Below are 18,004 nucleotides of genomic sequence, written 5' to 3'. Positions count from 1 at the left end.
TTTAAAGTTTTCCAAAAAAACCTCCATTCTCCCAATTTGGGTCACAACCCCTAGTGCTCCAATTACAAGAAGAACCACTGTTGCCTTTTATTTATTTATTTTTATATAATTTTATATATATTTTTATATATATATATATATATATATATATATATATATATATATATATATATATATATATATATATATATATATATATATATAAAATATATAAATATGCACAGTGAGTACCATTAGCACATCAAAGGCATTGATTGATTTATATTAGGTGTGACTTTTTTAAAACACATTTAGTTCTATATGCTATTTAAAATTTTCTTTTTGGTCAGTCAATTATTTAATCCCAATATGCAGCTCTAATAATTAGACCTTCTTAATATATGACATTCCAATAATTCCAAATGAATACTCTGTTCTTTTGATGCAGTACTTCCAATTGTTGCAATGCTGTTGAGTTCTGGTCTTTCATGTCCTGTTTCACTTTTAAATCCTCGTTAGTCGGCAGTGGGAAATGTTTGTCCTTTTGAGAATGGTAATTAAAAAAAATAAAAATAAAACACTTTTATGGACGTAGTCTGTTGACACCATATATCTTACTGGTATGATGTGATGGAGTCCTCTGGAACAAAGTATGGCCATATCCTTTCAAATTTTTATTAACAAAGTGAGGGAAGTAACATTATAAATACTTAATATCTTTCTTGCTAGATTTGTTGAGGATTTGGACACCAGCTGCTCTTTTTCTGAAGCAAATTTGAATATTTTATGCATTTGTGGCCTTGTACCCATCCAGCTATATTCTGGTATGATACTGATTCAAACCTATATAAGCAGCATTTTCTTTTCCCCTTTAAATAAGATTATTTGGTATTTTAGCTATTACATTAGATAAAATAGATTTTTTTTTAATTTTGGTAATCAAATTTTTACTTGCTAAAGTTTATCTTCAGAAATATAAGTTTGGTAATGAACCATCCCCTTTTCCTGTTTTTCACAGTGACGTCACAAGATAACTGGCTACAACCCATCCCTTTATAAATGCTAAACCTATATAACCAGTATGTGTGTGTTGTAATGCTTTTTGTAATATTTTTCTGATTTACACCAGTAGAGGGCGTCGTATACAGTACAGGAGTCTATTGCGATTAAATGGCACTGGGCCTAAAGTCCAGAATGAGTCAATTATTTAGGTTTATAGTTTACAGTGACATATAATCACTTGAATGTGTCTTATATTTTGACTAAAAACAACCAAAGAGGATATCGTGCTGGCCGCTTATGTATTTTAAATAATGTCTCATGACCCTTTTGCGGGCTGATTTTTGGAGGACCATATATCCCATGATGCAATGCATTGTCCTGCTTTTTGAGCGGTCGAGAGTCTCAACGTGTTCGATTGTGGGCATGTATGAACTTGGGTTCAATTAAACAAGCGTATTTTCGTTTTAAATCTACTGTATCTTCTGTAAGAGTGTTCTACATGAAATAAAACGAGAGAAACTGCGTATCGAAAATGTCTTTGGTGTGTGCAAGTAAGTGGAATTAATCTTTCTCAAGTTGCTAGCTAGCTAAAATAGCATTTGTTAGCGTGATGTGCTTTTTCTTGGGTAGCTACTTACCTAATCTAGCTAGCATTACATTCACTTAACTGGAACCAGATCACCATCTAAATAGTGAAATGAGGTTCTCATAGCGAAATGAATGATTTAACATCACTGGGTCGTTTATTCGATAACAATATAGTTTGTAACGTTAGCTAGCTAGCTAACTTTTAACAAAGTCGCGTCTAACTAGCTGATTTGTTAGCTACCTAGATAGCGAGGTCGCAAATCATATATTAATATGTTTAAAATGCATCGTTAACGTGATCGATTTTCTTGATCAAAATACCCTAAAACCCAGATTGTTGGAGTCGTGCACGAGCACAAAACGAACCCCAGGTTTTTTTTGTTTGTTTTTTATCGTAATTCTTGCAAATACAGACTTAACATTTCATTTGATAATGGTGCATCGAAGATATGTCGCAGTCCACCTTGGTTTTCACGATATGGTTTACCTTAAACACAGAATTTTCTGTTTACAATCCTCTTTAGATACGTTTCCTTCTTCTGTTCTTTCTAGTCTCAAATGAGGTACCGGAACACCCTTGCGTCTCTCCGGTCTCCAATCAAGTATTTGAACGCCGCCTGATCGAGAAATACATCGCTGAGAATGGCGCAGATCCGATCAATGGACAGCCTCTATCTGAGGAGCAGCTTGTTGACATCAAGGGTAAGAGTACAATCATTACAGGTTCATTTGGCTGGTCAAAGTATAGCATTTATGCTAACGTGTGTCAACTTGATGGGTTTTGTTCTGTTTTTTTTTGGTCCATAAGTCTCTCACCCCATTCGGCCCAAGGCACCATCTGCTACCAGCATCCCTGCAATTCTGAAATCTCTGCAGGATGAGTGGGTGAGTGAGCTACCCCAGTATTTTTGATTGTCTCTGTTTAGTGTAAGAATGACCCACATGCTCTTTTTCCCTTCCGTCAGGATGCAGTAATGTTGCACAGCTTTACGCTGCGCCAGCAGCTCCAGACGACACGCCAGGAGCTGTCTCATGCACTCTACCAGCATGATGCTGCTTGCAGAGTTATTGCTCGCCTTACTAAAGAGGTCACTGCAGCCAGAGAGGGTGAGCCCCACTTACCTTGGTCTTCGAATGCTTATTTGAATTTTTTTTTTGTGGTTTTAATTGGATTTTCGTGATATGATATAAACAGATTTCACTCAGAAATTAAAATTTAGTGAAATGAAATTAGATCATGATGTCTGATGCCTTCTCCAGCTTGGTTCACATTTCCTAAAATGTTAGTTTGCAGCTGTATTTCCTGGAAAATTATATTTAATAATGTGGTAAAGGATAAGGATGAAACAGAAACTCAGTGTGCATGTTCAGCACGTGTATGTAAACACGCACGCTAACAGCATCTTTGCGTTTAGATGTTTTTAATGCCTTTGCTCCTTGCCTTTGCAGCCTTGGCCACTCTCAAACCTCAAGCTGGATTGGTTGCTCCTCAGGCTGCTCCCACCTCCCAGCCTGCCATTGTGGTCAGTGATTTGTACCGAGTTATTACACTTCATCTGCAATATATGGACTTGGCTGTTTCTGTAGTCTCAAAGACAGCTGAGTTTAGAGACAGCAAATGTATATGTTCATGTAAAGAGCTGTTGAAATTTGTGATCCTCAGGGTGCGGGTGGTGAGCCCATGGAGGTTAGCGAACAAGTGGGAATGACTCCGGAGATCATACAGAAGGTATGGCTGTCACTACCACATCATCTTCTGGCTGCCAAGTGACCACCATCTGTTTCCTATGTCTACCATAAATGGGTTTTATATATACAGGGATGCATTGTCAATATAGTTCAATATAGTTAACAAGTGACATTTTGCTTTTGTCCTTTCTCCTAGCTGCAAGACAAGGCCACTGTCCTGACCACAGAGAGAAAGAAGGTAACAGTAATAGTTTGTAAAGGCAGTTGAATTTGTACTGCAGATCAGATAGTACTTGGCTGTACTTTTGGATAATGGTTGGTTGGTTGATTAATTGGTTTTATTTTATTTATTTATTTCAGAGGGGAAAGACTGTGCCAGAAGAGCTGGTTAGAGCTGAGGATCTTACCAAGTATCGCCAAGTAGCCTCCCATGCTGTAAGTTGCTGTTAATTTTAATGCATCTCTTTCTGTATCTGATAGCATGCGTGCCTGCTATGACCATGTGACTCAGTTCCATGGTAAATGTACTATCCTATAGTATTGTTCCAGGTATAATTAATTAATCCTCTTTCTCTGTTGTTCAGGGTCTTCACAGTGCCAGTATCCCTGGAATTCTTGCTCTGGATCTCTGCCCCACAGATACCAACAAAGTGCTCACAGGTATACAAACACAGACAAATATGAATTATGTCACAAAAACAAATGATTCATACCACAAGTATAGGAAAAAAAACTCTGTTTAAATTGTATAACTTATGCTGTTATCGACATTGACAAAAGTTGCCAGATCAACATACCTGTTGTGAAATGCATACATCTACGACTCTGCGTTAACCCTCTTGCTGGTTCTCTCTCCCTTCAGGTGGGGCAGATAAGAATGTGGTGGTGTTTGATCGCCGTGAGGAGCAGATTGTAGCCACTCTCAAAGGCCACACCAAAAAGGTCACATCTGTCATCTACCATCCATCCCAGGTAGGTAGTTTTGCTCGAAGCCATAGCACACATGCACATGGTTCTCTGTACTTTTGTTAACTTCATCTTGCTTTCCTTATTGGTAGTCGGTGGTGTTCTCAGCATCCCCAGACAGCACTATTCGTGTCTGGTCTGTGTCGGGAGGCAACTGTGTGCAGGTGGTGAGGGCCCATGAGGCAGGGGTTACTGGCCTCTCCCTCCATGCTACTGGTGACTACCTGCTCAGTTCCTCTGAGGATCAGGTAATATTTTTACACATGTATGCGTGCATGGACACTCAGGCATGTGAAAATGACCCGTTTCCTTAGGTGGTCCATACCGTTATACGTTTTACCTGCAGTGGAAAAAGTAAACTACATTTGATTTAAGTAAATTATAGTGATGTGTGTCTGTGTTTTGTTTTTTCTTTGGTTAACATTCAGCTCGAATTTTTTCCCCCCGTTTAGTACTGGGCCTTTTCCGATATTCAGACCGGTCGTGTTCTCACCAAAGTCACTGATGAGACAGCAGGATGCGGTACATAATTTATATCTCCATAAAAAAAAATCTTTATACACACAAGTACTTTTAGCAGTCCCTCATTCTAGCTGCTCACCAGCATTTGGTGTAACCTCGTTTCCTTTCCCCTGTGGCCACAGCACTTACCTGTGCTCAGTTCCACCCTGATGGGTTGATTTTCGGCACTGGCACGGCGGATTCGCAGATTAAGATCTGGGACCTGAAGGAGCGCACCAATGTGGCAAACTTCCCTGGCCACTCCGGCCCCGTCACAGCCATCGCCTTCTCTGAGAACGGATACTATCTGGCCACTGGTATGTTGGACACAACTTCCTATTATGGCCTTTGTTGTTGTTTTTCTTTGCTGAAGTCATTCTCCTTGTCCTGTCTTGTAGGTGCTCAGGATAGCTCTCTGAAGCTGTGGGATTTGAGAAAGCTGAAGAACTTTAAGACCATCACCTTGGACAATAACTACGAGGTCACCATGTTTTGTAGTTATTTTGTTGCTGTTACATTATTTTTTATTATGAAGTGTGCATTTTAATCTTATTGTGGTTTTTTTTGTTGTTGTTTTTTTGTTTTTTTCTTCCTCTACAGGTGAAGTCACTGGTATTTGACCAAAGTGGAACATATCTGGCTGTTGGAGGATCTGATATCCGAGTTTACATTTGCAAACAGTGGTCTGAGGTCCTCAACTTTACTGGTGAGAGTAACCTTAACACCATTTGTGCAGATTTTAATAAAAATGTTCTATTGCTGATACAGGTGACATTTTTAGTTTGTAAGTGTTAGTGATGTCTCATACTAGCTTGGCTTTTTATACTTGCTGCTTCCCTTATTTAAAACATATACACAGTTAATGTTTTAAAGTTTGAATATTGTCACATTCTTATGTTTCTGAGTAACAAATGATTAACAGTGGAATTTCTTTGTTGTCTTTTTTTTCTTGTTTTGTTTGTCATGTGTCCCTTCCCAAAAGATCACACTGGTCTGGTTACGGGAGTGGCGTTTGGTGAGCATGCCCAGTTCCTGTCCTCCACTGGAATGGACAGAAGCCTCAAGTTCTACAGCCTGTAGAGCAGAAAAGGAAATGGATTAAGTGAAAAGGATAGAAATTATATTCTAGCCCACAATCTATTTTAGTGGGAGACACAAATTCCAAGAGCAGTAGAACCTGTCCACATAAGGAAGACAGAACTCTGATGATTTCTTTACTTTTTAGTCTGTATCTGCTATTACAGACACATTATGATCCATTTATGTATACATTACTCTGTGGTGAAGTTTGAACTTGAACATGAATCCATAAAGTTGTCTCAGAGTTGTCCCTGCACCTTCTGCTTTGCCACGCCTGTTTGTGCATTCTTGCGAACTCTTTGTTGCAGTTATTGGTAGTGATGGGTGATTACTTTGTAAAGGCCTCCTGAAACGAGTCGGTGTCTGTAAGCTGTACATCATGGCAGTGTGGCAAAGGAGAACGCAGGGCTTCCTGCGTACTCAACTATCGCATAATTTACTATATAGTGGAGTTCTACTTAAAGATTTTTTGTTGATGTGACTGATTTTGCTCTTTTGTTTTCAGACTAATTTTTTCTCTCTCGTTTCCTTTGTAGCTTTGTAGTCTTGCTGTTGTCTGTTATGCCTAATTTTTATATGCTGTCATGACCTGAAACCAGAATGATAGATACGTTTCAATAAAGGCAATGCTGTTTTTAAACAACGGTATTAATGTGACTTACCACGGTCAATTGACCGTTGTCGGTATTCGTATGCATGTTGTACCGTGCAATGAAATGTATCTAGCTAGTCCCATGAGTAAACACATAGGGAGTGCGAGAAAGTGTGAGATGTTACTGGTGTGAAATAAATTAATATTTTACTATTACACGTCTACTATTGCTCAAATGGAGCAAATATACACTGGACATGACGTCCGAATCATGCTAAAACCTGGCCTGTTTTCCGATCAACAACTGCATATAACTGCAGCATTTATTGTAAAAGTACTTAATTTAAAATATACAACGTGATGTATAACAGACAAAATGGGTAGGATAGTATTCCAAAACATTTTTAAAAAACGAAGCAAAAATCGTTAATTCACAAGATGAACAATGATATCCAAATAAGCGGAAAGCCACACAAAGTCCATTTTCGACCTGTTCCTTCAGCGAACAGAATTCCTTCACACTGAAGAGCGCAATCAAGTGTCACGTGAACGACTCGTGTAACGTGACTCCGAAGAAACGGGAAGTCGGCGAATTAGCTTTAGTCTGGACATTCATCCAGACGCTGTTTAAACGCCCTTCATCGGTTTAGTCTTACTCTTTTACTCGCTGTGTATAGTCGGTGTGCGCACCAGTGCTGTACGATCGTGAAGATTGCTGCCATTATCCATTCACTGTCTGCGGGTAAGATTTATATTATGTATATTATTTCTATACAAATACTCATTTTTGTCCGATATTGTAATATAGTTAGCTAATGTCTAAAGCAAAACAGAAGTGAGTTAGAAGATAAACTTTGGTAACCTACATGCAGAAAGGTAACAGCGTGATATGGTTAGTGGCATTTCAGTCGATAATTAGTTTGAAAAAGTGTCATGGAGAATGCTTGAGGTGACATTATTAGGCTAAACGGGAAACAGGAGACTGATATTCATGACCCTGAAAACGAAACCTGATTAGGGAAGTGGGAAAATCCTGATTTATTCTACTTTAATATAGATTTAATAAATGTCTTGGATTTTAATTTTTTAAGTGGTCAGTGGCCAGTGTTGGGAAGAGTGTGGTTTTATCTACATTATTTTCATCTCCTGTTTAAAAGTTTTAAGTAATCAGAAATGCCACTGTTGGTCTTGCAGGTCTTTAGAAAACTTGTAGAACTAAGTAGCACAGTATGGAAATCTTTGCCATTTGGCCTCGAGAAAGGAAATAACTTTGTTCCTCTGTAAATCCCAACACTTCAACAATGTACCACTGACTGATGCCGGTCACCGCTTTACTGAACAACTCCAAGGGTGGGACACTGTAAAAACAAAACAAACACAAAAAATTATATTCATGAAAATGTACATATAATACAACAATTAAGATCTTTAATCCCATGAGAGGACAATTTTACAGGACAGGCAGCATATTGCTTGTGTCTTCACGAGAGGTGAAAACCATTTATTTTGTCATAAACAAAGGTGCATGGTAGTAACTTAATATATATTCCCAGAGTTTTTAGTGTTGTCACAATTACTTTCTTTTTGGCTTGGAAACATGATTTTAAACTGTGTGAATTTAGAAACACAGATTCTGATTGGCAGGATGATTATGAAGTGCACAGTGAAATGTAACTAGACAATAGAGAAGATGATGGTTTGCAACCAAAAATGGACGCACACAAGCTAGACTCACACTCACATGCTGGTTTACACATCAGAGAACAGAAATGGAGCCTGTCGTATTTTATTACACAGGAAATGGAGGCTCACACCCTCAAATAAAGTTGTAGCTGAATATGGAAAAACTGACATGTGATTGATGGGTATCTGTCTGTATGTTTCGCTTTCTTTCTTTCTCTCTCTGTCATAGGTCATGGGGTCTATGTTCCGCAGTGAGGAGGTATGTCTTGTGCAGCTGTTCCTGCAGTCGGGTGCTGCCTACAACTGCATCAGTGAGCTGGGAGAGTTGGGCATCGTGGAGTTTAGAGATGTGAGTGGAAGGCTGTATCATTTATGTTTTTACTTCTCTCTCCTCCTCTCTTTCTTTTTCTCAACCTCACACACAAAATCAATACTATACTTGTAAGGTACTTTTGATGAATTTGCATAAAATGTGTTTCCCATTTGAATTGAGAGCTCAGATGCCGTCTCTCATGACATCTGCAGAGACTCCAGAGTGAAATATCAAGTAGTGAAACAGGAACATGCGTTTTAAGATGCTTCAAGTAATTCCATTTGCCATCATCTTTAGTCACCCTCTGTCTTTTTTGGTCTTAGCTGAATCCAAATGTGAACGCCTTTCAGAGGAAGTTTGTCAGTGAGGTGAGGAGATGTGAGGAGCTGGAGAAAACCTTTGGTGAGTTACTCTGGGTGTCTTCATGAATCTGATCACCTTTGTCACGTTACCCGGTTTGGACCTTTAATGGCATTTTTACTGCCTGCTGGATGAGACGTTGATGACTTTTGTTCTTCCTGTGCTGGGATGACGTGCTCAGCATTTTCTGGAGCAGGAGATTATGCCGCTCTCTTTCACTGCGCTCGCCCCTGGAGGAGCCGGTACCCACCCTTCCAGCTCCACAGCCCAAGGAGCTGCTCACTATCGAGGAGGAGAGCGAACGCTTGGCTCGTGAGCTCAGGGAGGTGTGTGAGAGTGAGACAGCCATACAGCATTAACCAAGCAGCATTCTGGAAAGATCTAGCAGTAAGAAGCTCTTGCTGGTTGGTGTTCATTAGATTTTATTTCTGTTCACTTCTCCAGGTGTCTAGGAACAGAGACAGCATCCGTGCTCAGCTGACTCAGCTGTGCCAGTATCAAGGAGTGCTCACTCAGACGCACTTCCTCACTGCTTCACAGGTCCATACTACATTTCCCACCAGCCCTGCTTCTCTCTACTAATATACAATTTTAGGCCTACACACTTTTTGACTTTGACTGTGAGTGTGTGCATGCGCGTGCTTATTGTCCATGCATGCAACAGACACCACCGCTCTCGTTTGATCCGGCACGCGTAACCGAGAACAGGCAGGATGTGAGGCTGAGTTTTGTTGCGGGTGTGGTGCACCCATGGAAGGTGCCTGCCTTTGAGAGGCTACTGTGGCGGGCGTGCCGTGGTTACATCATCGTGGACTTTCGAGAGATGGAGGAGAAGCTGGAACACCCTGAGAGTGTGAGGAAGAATGCAGACTTCTAATAATAATAATAATAATAATAATATTATTATTATTATTATTATTATTATTATTGAGTGTTGTGTTTATTGAAGATGTATTTGAGTGTAAATTAAGATTTTGGCTTGTTATTTGACAACTCCAGAGAATCTGTGGGCAAGACAAATGTTTCTTACTTTAGAGTGTTTGTCACCCTTATTGTGTCTCAGGGGGAGATGGTGCAGTGGACAATCTTCCTCATCTCTTATTGGGGGGATCAGATTGGACAAAAAGTAAAGAAGATCTGTGATTGGTGGGTTTTAGTGGTGTTTAATTTGTTTCTAAGAAATATTAGGTTCTATAAAGGACAAAAATCCTTAATCTTAAAAGTTTTAGGTAGTAGTTTAAGATTTATGTTCACGAATTTGGAACATGCTTTCTTAACATCAGTGGCAGATTTTGGAGGCAAAAGCACCATGACTATTCCTAGCCTTCGAAAAAATTTAAAAACTAAACCAAACAAACACATATTTTTTAATATATATATATTCATTCTCACTGAGGATCAGGATGGACTAGAACTTTGTTTAGTAGTAAAGCGGTAGCAACAGAATGTAAAGTAGTAATTAAAGCGCCTAATTAATGTAGTTTATTTAAAAGCAAGCAAGCGAACAAAAATTAAACCTTTCAGTTTCAAAGAAAAAATTGCTTGCTGCTACATGAATATTCTTTTCTTTAAATTAAATTATTTAGTGGTATTTTTTCATGCATCTAGCTTCCACACACAGATGTTTCCATATGCGGAGAGCCAGGCCGAGAGAGAGGAGGTTTTGAGTGAACTGAGGCGCAGGATTGAGGACATCCAGTCTGTAAGTCTCCCAAACCTGCTACGATGGCGCTCGTTCTCTAGGGCGTACCAGGCTCATCACTGTCATACACTGATACTACAGCGTACTAAACAAAGAATTAGGAAATCAAACATTCCCAAGTTTCCCCACTTGCCATACTTGCCCTTTTTGTTATTCAAGCTTCCTTGCTCTTCTTCCTCCTTTTTCTTTCTCTCTTCCTCTTTCCCTCTCTCTACTTTTTCTTCTCTCTCTCTGTCTCTACCCCTCCCCTCTCTCTCCCACCCGTCTCTCTCCTGAGGTGATTAGTGAGACAGAACAGTACCTGCAACAGCTCTTAATGCGGGCCGTGGCAGTCCTGCCAAAGTGGCGGGTGCGTGTGCAGAAGTGTAAGGCCGTGCAGCTGGTGTTGAACCTCTGCAGCCCCTCCGTCACTGAGAAGTGCCTGATCGCCGAGGCCTGGTGCCCTGTGAACCAACTCTCTGCCCTGCAGAACGCCCTGCGCGAGGGAGGGGTGAGACACCAATGCTCCAGAGCCACTGGTTGCATTTAAGCACTAGTTAGCTAGTTCGTTTGAGATGACTTGTATTTACGCAGGTAATTTGGAAGAGTACTTACACATTTGAATCAATGTCAAAGACACAGTATAGCCAGAAGGTTTATTCTTTATGAAACATGTCAGTATGGTTTAAAATGGTCCAAAGCGAATAGTGTACAAAAAATTTAAGGAAGACTTTCTAGATTTGTTGATTACTGAATGTAATTGGTCTGAACTTGAACTGTAGTTCGATATTGGACTGAAATTGCAAGGTAGTGTGGTTAATCATGCTCATTCTCTGTCTGTCTGTGTGTGTGTGGTGTGTGTGTGTGTGGTGTGTGTGTGTGTGTGTGTGTGTGTGTGTGTGTGTGTGTGTGTGTGTGTGTGTGTGTCTCTCTCTCTCTCTCTCTCTCTCTGTGCACCAGAGGAAGAGTGGTAGCAGTGTTGATTCATTCTATAATCGTTTGCCTGCTACCACCTCTCCTCCTACCGTCTTTCCTACCAACAGCTTCACTTCAGGATTCCAGAACATAGTAGATGCTTATGGAGTAGCCAGCTATAGGGAGGTCAACCCAGGTAACCACACATATGGACACATGCAAACAAGCCACATGATAAAGAGCTATGTATCTCCTGTCTTTACTCTTTTTTTGACATTATCTACCTCTTTGTCTTCATAGCTGTTTACACCATCATCACTTTCCCCTTCTTGTTTGCTGTGATGTTTGGTGATGTTGGTCATGGCATTGTAATGACACTTGCTGCTCTCTGGATGGTTCTGGAAGAAAAGGACCCCAAAATGAGAAACAACACCAATGAGGTAACACACTTGGACACTCATACTCTTTATATTCCTCTTCAGTTCGTCAAGACATGAGTAGACGAAGTATTTTCTTGTTGCATGTCCATCCCAATGTTTTCCCCCTCCTGGTGATCTGTGTTTATTTGAGTCTCCTTGCTTGGTGTCAGATCTGGCGTATGATGTTCGGGGGACGCTACCTCATCCTACTCATGGGTCTCTTCTCCATCTACACTGGGGCCATCTATAACGAGTGCTTCAGCCGGGGCCTCAGCACCTTTTCATCTGGTTGGCGCATACGGCCCAACGCTGAGCACTATAACTGGACGTGCGTTTCTCTCTTCCACGTGTGCAAACACAAATACACATTCAGACATTTACAATGACACTGTTTTGTTACATTTTTCTGTATGTGGAAGTGTTGGTACAGAAATACTCTCTTTTTTCCTCAGTGAGGAAACATTCAAAAATAATCTTTACCTTTCGCTGGATCCGAATGTTACTGGGGTTTTCACTGGGCCATACCCTTTTGGCATCGATCCGGTAAGTGTATTTGTAATATATGAAAATGTTAAACTTAAAAATCAGCACATTTATTTTAGGTGTGCATTTGTTTCTTTGCATGCTTTACATAATGCTGAATAAGGTCTTTATGTAAGTACATAAATTCATTTTGATTTGAATTTTTAGTTCATATTTTGTAATGGTTAATATGGAATGAGACGGGGTTCTTAACTTTTATTTTTCAGCTCTTTCTCTAAGTAGCTGAGCTCTATTTCTCACAACTTGAGTTCAGTGCCTCACTGAGTTTTACAATGGATAAAATAGGAAAGTAAGTAACTGTAAAGTCTCTTCCACTCAGATCTGGGGGCTGGCTAATAACCACCTCACGTTCCTCAACTCCTACAAGATGAAGATGTCCGTCATTATTGGAGTCATCCACATGACCTTTGGTGTCTGTTTATCTGTCTTCAACTACATGTGGGTGCACACTTTCTGCAGGAGTCTGGTTTGGCTCTCTGTCTACAGCATGACCTTATGCCCACTGATCAATCATTTCCCCTCTTTTCTCGCCCAACAGACACTTTAGGGAGATGAGCAGTGTGTTTCTGGTGCTGATCCCTGAACTATGTTTCATGCTGTGTTTGTTTGGCTACCTGATCTTCATGATCATTTTTAAGTGGGTGACCTTTGGCCCCATGCACTCTGACTCTGCACCCAGCATCCTCATCCACTTCATAGACATGTTCCTGTTCACGGAGAACAACGAGAATGCACCACTCTACCAAGGCCAGGTATGTGGGATGTTTTCAGAAACTCTACTTCTTTTGGACTCTTTAAAGTAAGGGTCAATAATGTGAGGGTGGATAATCCAATAGCCACCAATTGGCATCATACTCAAATGGTTGGCTAGCTTCCAAGCTCTGATGACATGTTTGTTGGAGTTTGGTTTGAGTCGAGTTTCTGCTCAGAGTTAGGGATAGACTAGTTCTTGGTCACAGAAATGTGAGGGTCAGACATTTTCCTTACTCAAATTGTTCTTGCACTCTCTCTCTCTTTCTGTCTGTCTGCCTGCCTGCAGATGATAGTGCAGAAGGTTCTGGTGATTGTAGCTTTGTGTTCAGTCCCTGTGCTACTGCTGGGGAAGCCCATCTATGAGTACATCACATATAAGAAGAAGAAACACCAGCCCTCTGTAAGTGTTTCTGCGCTTGTGCATTTGAGCATGCATGTGCAGGTAAAAATTAAATGACTTTTTAATGAAGCATCATATATGTTCATTTTAAAATGCAATTTTACTACACTTTTTCTCTCATATGAAGTAATATACATGATTAAAAACATTATACCCTACCTGTACATTTAAATGTTATATTAGTTGATCAACATTTTATATACAGAAAACAATTGTAGTCTTGAAATGTGATTATAAACCTATATTAAGATCTGAATATGAAGTTACCTGATATTTCATATGCACTGTGAAGCATTCTCATGATCTAATACAAAGCAGAGGAATTAACTTTGTGGTAGCTAAATAAATATGCACAAATTTAAAAGTTAAACAATGTCCCATTACCAGTAATATCATTTTAGATTTACACAGTATGAATTTTATATGTGCCTTTTGTATCATACTTTTTTATACACTAATGTGAATAGGAGTCATTTAATTTTTGTATGAATTATACATACTGGGTCTATGCCAAATATTTGTTTGAAAAAACAAACAAAAAAGAAGCACTTTGCTTGCACTGCTAATGGACATCTGTATAAGACGTCCTGTTTCCTCAGAAACCTTGTATACTTTGACAATTTTGACAACCTCTGCATCAGTAGTGTTGAAATCTGGTGGTCAGTGGTATTGGAAATCTGAACCTCGAATCCCAAATCCAGCTCTGGATTTGGTAATCCCTTGTCGATGATTGATTAAATTATTAATGTACTTGTTTGGGCGCTTTGTCTTCACAGGTAAGGCAAAGATGGAAAATCTGTAGGGCCTGGACCTTGAGAACTCTGATATACCACTGATGATGATGATGATATTTTTTTTACATTTATTTGCTTGTTTGTATTTTTTACAGTTCATATGTATGCTTGACTGTTAACTTGTGCTACAGGGTGAAAGGCGCCCTCTACTGGCAGAAAGTGGCTCCATAAATGTTCAACAGGGAGAGACGGAGACGAGAGATGACGAGGTGAGTGGATGATAGGGAAGATAGGCAGGAGTGGATTTGGTCACAAAAGCATGCCGTCATAGCTCCTCAAAATAAAATGTTTTTGTGAAACATTCCCATTCAAATGTTTGGCAAATGTCATAGTTCTGAAGAGCCAGCAGATAACTATTCGAGCAAAATTGTTTCCATTTACTGCAGAAATTGAAAAAACTGAAGATGAAGTATCATGACTAGGGGTAAAAATACAAAGTGCTTGGAAGCTGTTGCATAAAATTTGCATAACAAGGTGGATGAAAAAGGAACATATTTCTCATACTAATGCATTAGTTTGTCTTAACCCCCAACACCCCTCTCCCCCCACCCCGATGTTGCTGATTGGCAGATGTTTGATGGGCCAGACGTGTTCATGCACCAGGCCATCCACACTATAGAGTACTGCCTGGGCTGTATCTCCAATACAGCCTCCTATTTACGTCTTTGGGCACTCAGTCTGGCACACGCACGTGAGTAGGAAGAGAGAGCTCCCCCTAGTCTGTGGGGTGGTATTTATAAGGCTTAGCAATTGACACGCTTAGTGTTGGTGTGAGCGTGTTTATGATTTGTGGTTAACAAATGATTTGGAATATCTTTGCTTGTGATTACTGTGTGTATTAACGTGTGTGTGTGTGTGTGCGCTTTATACAGAGCTGTCAGAAGTGCTTTGGGTGATGGTGATGCGGTTCTCCTTCTCACAGCATGGCTATGTGGGAAGTGTGATCATGGCTGTCATATTTGCAGTCTTTGCTGTGCTGACGGTTTCAATTCTACTTGTCATGGAAGGGCTGTCAGCTTTTCTACATGCTTTGCGACTTCACTGGTAACAGCAACACGTGCACAAGTATTTGTGGTTTAAACTGTGTCATTGCACTCTGCGAATTTTCTCCTGTTTAGACTTACAAAAAATTATTTCTCTCTCTCCCAGGGTGGAATTTCAGAACAAGTTCTACAGTGGAACAGGCTACAAACTCAATCCATTTGCCTTTGCCTCCATAATCAGTCTCTCCTCAGCTAATTAATGGTCAATGTCAAATAATTATGTTCTTGGAAACTTGAAACTGCAATGGTACATTTTAACCCAAACATATAGAAAATGGTAATGTTGAATTTATTGTTGGCAATGTTGAACCTGTTATAATCTAAGACAAAATCTCTGTCAGATCAATGTTCATGATGGTGACGCATCCCTTTTTAATACTGTGTTGACCAGTTTTGAGCTTTCTTATAAGGGTTAGTATTTGGATTAGGATGAGAGAAGCTTTTTAGCTTTTTCTTCATTCAACTAAACTTTATTTATTGTTTTCCATGTAAACAATTGTTATTGCTGTAGTACTTCACCGAAGTTCAGTAAGCACAGAATGTAACTCAGGGAAATGTTATATATGTGTATGACTGGTCTGACTGGTTTGTGAAGTGGTTTGGTGATAACGCAGCTCAGGAAAAGGCCAAAGCTATGGTTATACCAAAGGTTGGTTTTTTTTTTTATTTAATAGAATTGAATGTGCTTTTCATAATTCAGAAATGCATTTATTTCCAGGTGTTTTCTTCTTGCCATGTGGTTTCTTTAAAATGTCTTTTTAAAAAATGAACTTGTTTAGTGACTTACCTGAAGTATTTTAATGACACAGTACCAATTAGCTTTAAAATTAGAATGTAAGTCTGAAATACAGTACAAGAGTCTAAGCAAGTCTCTTACAGTTTTGAGAGTTCTATATGTAAATTGCTTTAAGAAACCTGCCAATGTGGAAACCCATGTCCCCGTGTTTAGAAAATATGCAGAAGACTGTAACAGGCTGGTGTCTTGGACTTGGATTAAGCATTGGAATAAATTGCAATGCCAATAAATTACCATTAGAACAGGGATGGATGTTGAGTATACATACTCCATTACTATACCTAAGTACCATTTTTGAAGCGATGCATACTATTTTTGACTCCTCTACATTTGTTTAACAGCTAGCTGCTTTGGTGAGTGCAAAAGTAAACTTGCTTTTAATGTTACAATTACTTATTTTAATACTTTAATTCAAATGCATTTTTTGTTACTTGACTCACTTCCAACAGATGCAACAGTACATCATTTCATTTATTCAAACGAAGGATTTGTGTAACCCACTCCCAGCCTTGCACCGGTGATTCTTTGTAATATAGTCTTATATTTAATTTATGTCAGGGAAACTGGTCCATAATGAAAAGCATAAATGATACACAAATGAAAAACTAACAAGCCTTAAAAATGAAATAAAACTTTAATCACAAAGGTAGAGTCATATAGACCACAGATAGATTTGCACATGCACCATATGGACAAAAACACTGGGACAACTACAGGTGTTTCTGCGACATCAGGCATTAATATGTAGTTGGTCTCCCTCGTTTCAATTACTACAGCTTTCATTCTTCTGGGAAGCCTTTATACATGATGTTGGAGCATGTCTTTGTGATTTTCTTTTTCTCCATTCCTCAAGTAAAGCATTTCTGAGGTCAGACACTATTGAACCAGAGGGTCTGGCTCGCTATCTCTGTTCTAGTTCATCCCAAAGATGTTCAGTGGGGTTGAGGTTAGGGCTCTGTGGGGGCCAGTCACATTCTTCCACACCTCATCATTGAATAAGGTTAATGTGCAGGCCACCTCATTTGTCTGAACTCTCCAGACTGCCCCACGAACCAGTTTTGGACAACTTTGGCCTGATGGCATGGTGCCTTATCCTGCTGGAATATTCTATCACTGTGGGGGTACATGAAGTCCATGAAGGGCTGCAAATGGTTACCAAGCAATGAAATGTAGTTGGCACCAGTCATTGTGTGTTTAAGAAGACAGGTGGACCGAACCATGCCATGAGAACACACTCCACACAAGTATGGAACCACCACCAGCCTGCACAGTGCTTTGTTGACAAGTGGGGTCCATGACTTCATGGAGTCTGCATCACACACAAACCCTACCATCAGCTCAAAACAACTGATACCATGACTCATTGGACCATGTTAGTAAACAAGGTCAGGTGAGGCACTGTGTCCAGTGGCATGGTGTTAAGACAGGCACTCTGGTTGGTCTTCTGCTCCTGTAACCCATAGAAGCTAAAGAACGCTGCACTGACCTGCGGGATATGCAGGTGGGGCCTAGTGCATTGAATGCAAATGTGATTTCTGCCAGAGTCACCTGTCAGTTCATAGATCCTACCAGTCAGGATCATTAAACACCCATGGGTGCTATACCCACTACAGAGTCCACTGTTTAAGGTAAAGACTTCTATGACGTATTCCTGATACACATGTGACACTGCGGATTGAGGAATGTTAAATGGTCATACAAATTGGAAATGACAGTTTACCTCTAACTAACTAGTAGTAGCTGTAAAATGGCACGTATTAGCAAACCTCGTCTTACCTAAAATTACAGCGGCGCTTGATTAGTTTTTTACAACCATTAACAGGATTCCCGTGTCGGCTTTTAATTTGACGGACAGGGTCACGGGGATTCACTCGTTTCAAAGTTGGTCACGTGAGTAACGTAATGAC

At 39.9% G+C, this 18,004-nt stretch overlaps 2 protein-coding genes across 2 annotated transcripts; both read left to right on the top strand.

Annotated features, from left to right (window-relative positions):
* Positions 1-213: 213 nt before the first annotated feature.
* On the top strand, positions 214-6,448 carry prpf19 (pre-mRNA processing factor 19). The gene is made up of 16 exons (XM_035532418.1): positions 214-1,532; positions 2,122-2,271; positions 2,378-2,454; positions 2,535-2,676; positions 3,019-3,092; positions 3,233-3,298; positions 3,455-3,496; positions 3,619-3,693; positions 3,843-3,918; positions 4,121-4,230; positions 4,317-4,472; positions 4,677-4,746; positions 4,869-5,042; positions 5,124-5,206; positions 5,326-5,431; positions 5,708-6,448. The coding sequence occupies exons 1-16, from the start codon at positions 1,514-1,516 to the stop codon at positions 5,803-5,805; spliced, it is 1,518 nt and encodes a 505-aa protein (XP_035388311.1). The 5' UTR covers positions 214-1,513; the 3' UTR covers positions 5,806-6,448.
* A 542-nt stretch (positions 6,449-6,990) lies between these two features.
* On the top strand, positions 6,991-16,345 carry tcirg1b (T cell immune regulator 1, ATPase H+ transporting V0 subunit a3b). The gene is made up of 20 exons (XM_035532044.1): positions 6,991-7,139; positions 8,310-8,429; positions 8,717-8,811; positions 8,953-9,079; positions 9,198-9,293; positions 9,418-9,606; positions 9,817-9,899; positions 10,362-10,455; positions 10,733-10,945; positions 11,395-11,545; positions 11,650-11,789; positions 11,939-12,096; positions 12,221-12,311; positions 12,631-12,749; positions 12,850-13,063; positions 13,351-13,464; positions 14,390-14,467; positions 14,829-14,949; positions 15,131-15,302; positions 15,408-16,345. The coding sequence occupies exons 2-20, from the start codon at positions 8,313-8,315 to the stop codon at positions 15,499-15,501; spliced, it is 2,466 nt and encodes an 821-aa protein (XP_035387937.1). The 5' UTR covers positions 6,991-7,139; positions 8,310-8,312; the 3' UTR covers positions 15,502-16,345.
* Positions 16,346-18,004: the final 1,659 nt, after the last annotated feature.

This window comes from Electrophorus electricus, chromosome 12 (assembly GCF_013358815.1).
Source record: "Electrophorus electricus isolate fEleEle1 chromosome 12, fEleEle1.pri, whole genome shotgun sequence".
Taxonomy (NCBI): Eukaryota; Metazoa; Chordata; class Actinopteri; order Gymnotiformes; family Gymnotidae; genus Electrophorus; species Electrophorus electricus.
This window is presented reverse-complemented; position numbering and strand designations above follow the sequence as displayed.

Excerpts from the sequence above, each read along its gene's own strand:
- prpf19 (XM_035532418.1), top strand. Across the intron at positions 2,455-2,534 it reads AATCTCTGCAGGATGAGTGG|GATGCAGTAATGTTGCACAG; the intron begins GTGAGTGAGCTA and ends CCCTTCCGTCAG. Across the intron at positions 2,677-3,018 it reads GGTCACTGCAGCCAGAGAGG|CCTTGGCCACTCTCAAACCT; the intron begins GTGAGCCCCACT and ends TTGCCTTTGCAG.
- tcirg1b (XM_035532044.1), top strand. The coding sequence starts at position 8,313 with ATGGGGTCTATGTTCCGCAGTGAGGAGGTATGTCTTGTGCAGCTGTTC. Across the intron at positions 9,294-9,417 it reads ACTTCCTCACTGCTTCACAG|ACACCACCGCTCTCGTTTGA; the intron begins GTCCATACTACA and ends TGCATGCAACAG. Across the intron at positions 11,546-11,649 it reads CTATAGGGAGGTCAACCCAG|CTGTTTACACCATCATCACT; the intron begins GTAACCACACAT and ends TTGTCTTCATAG.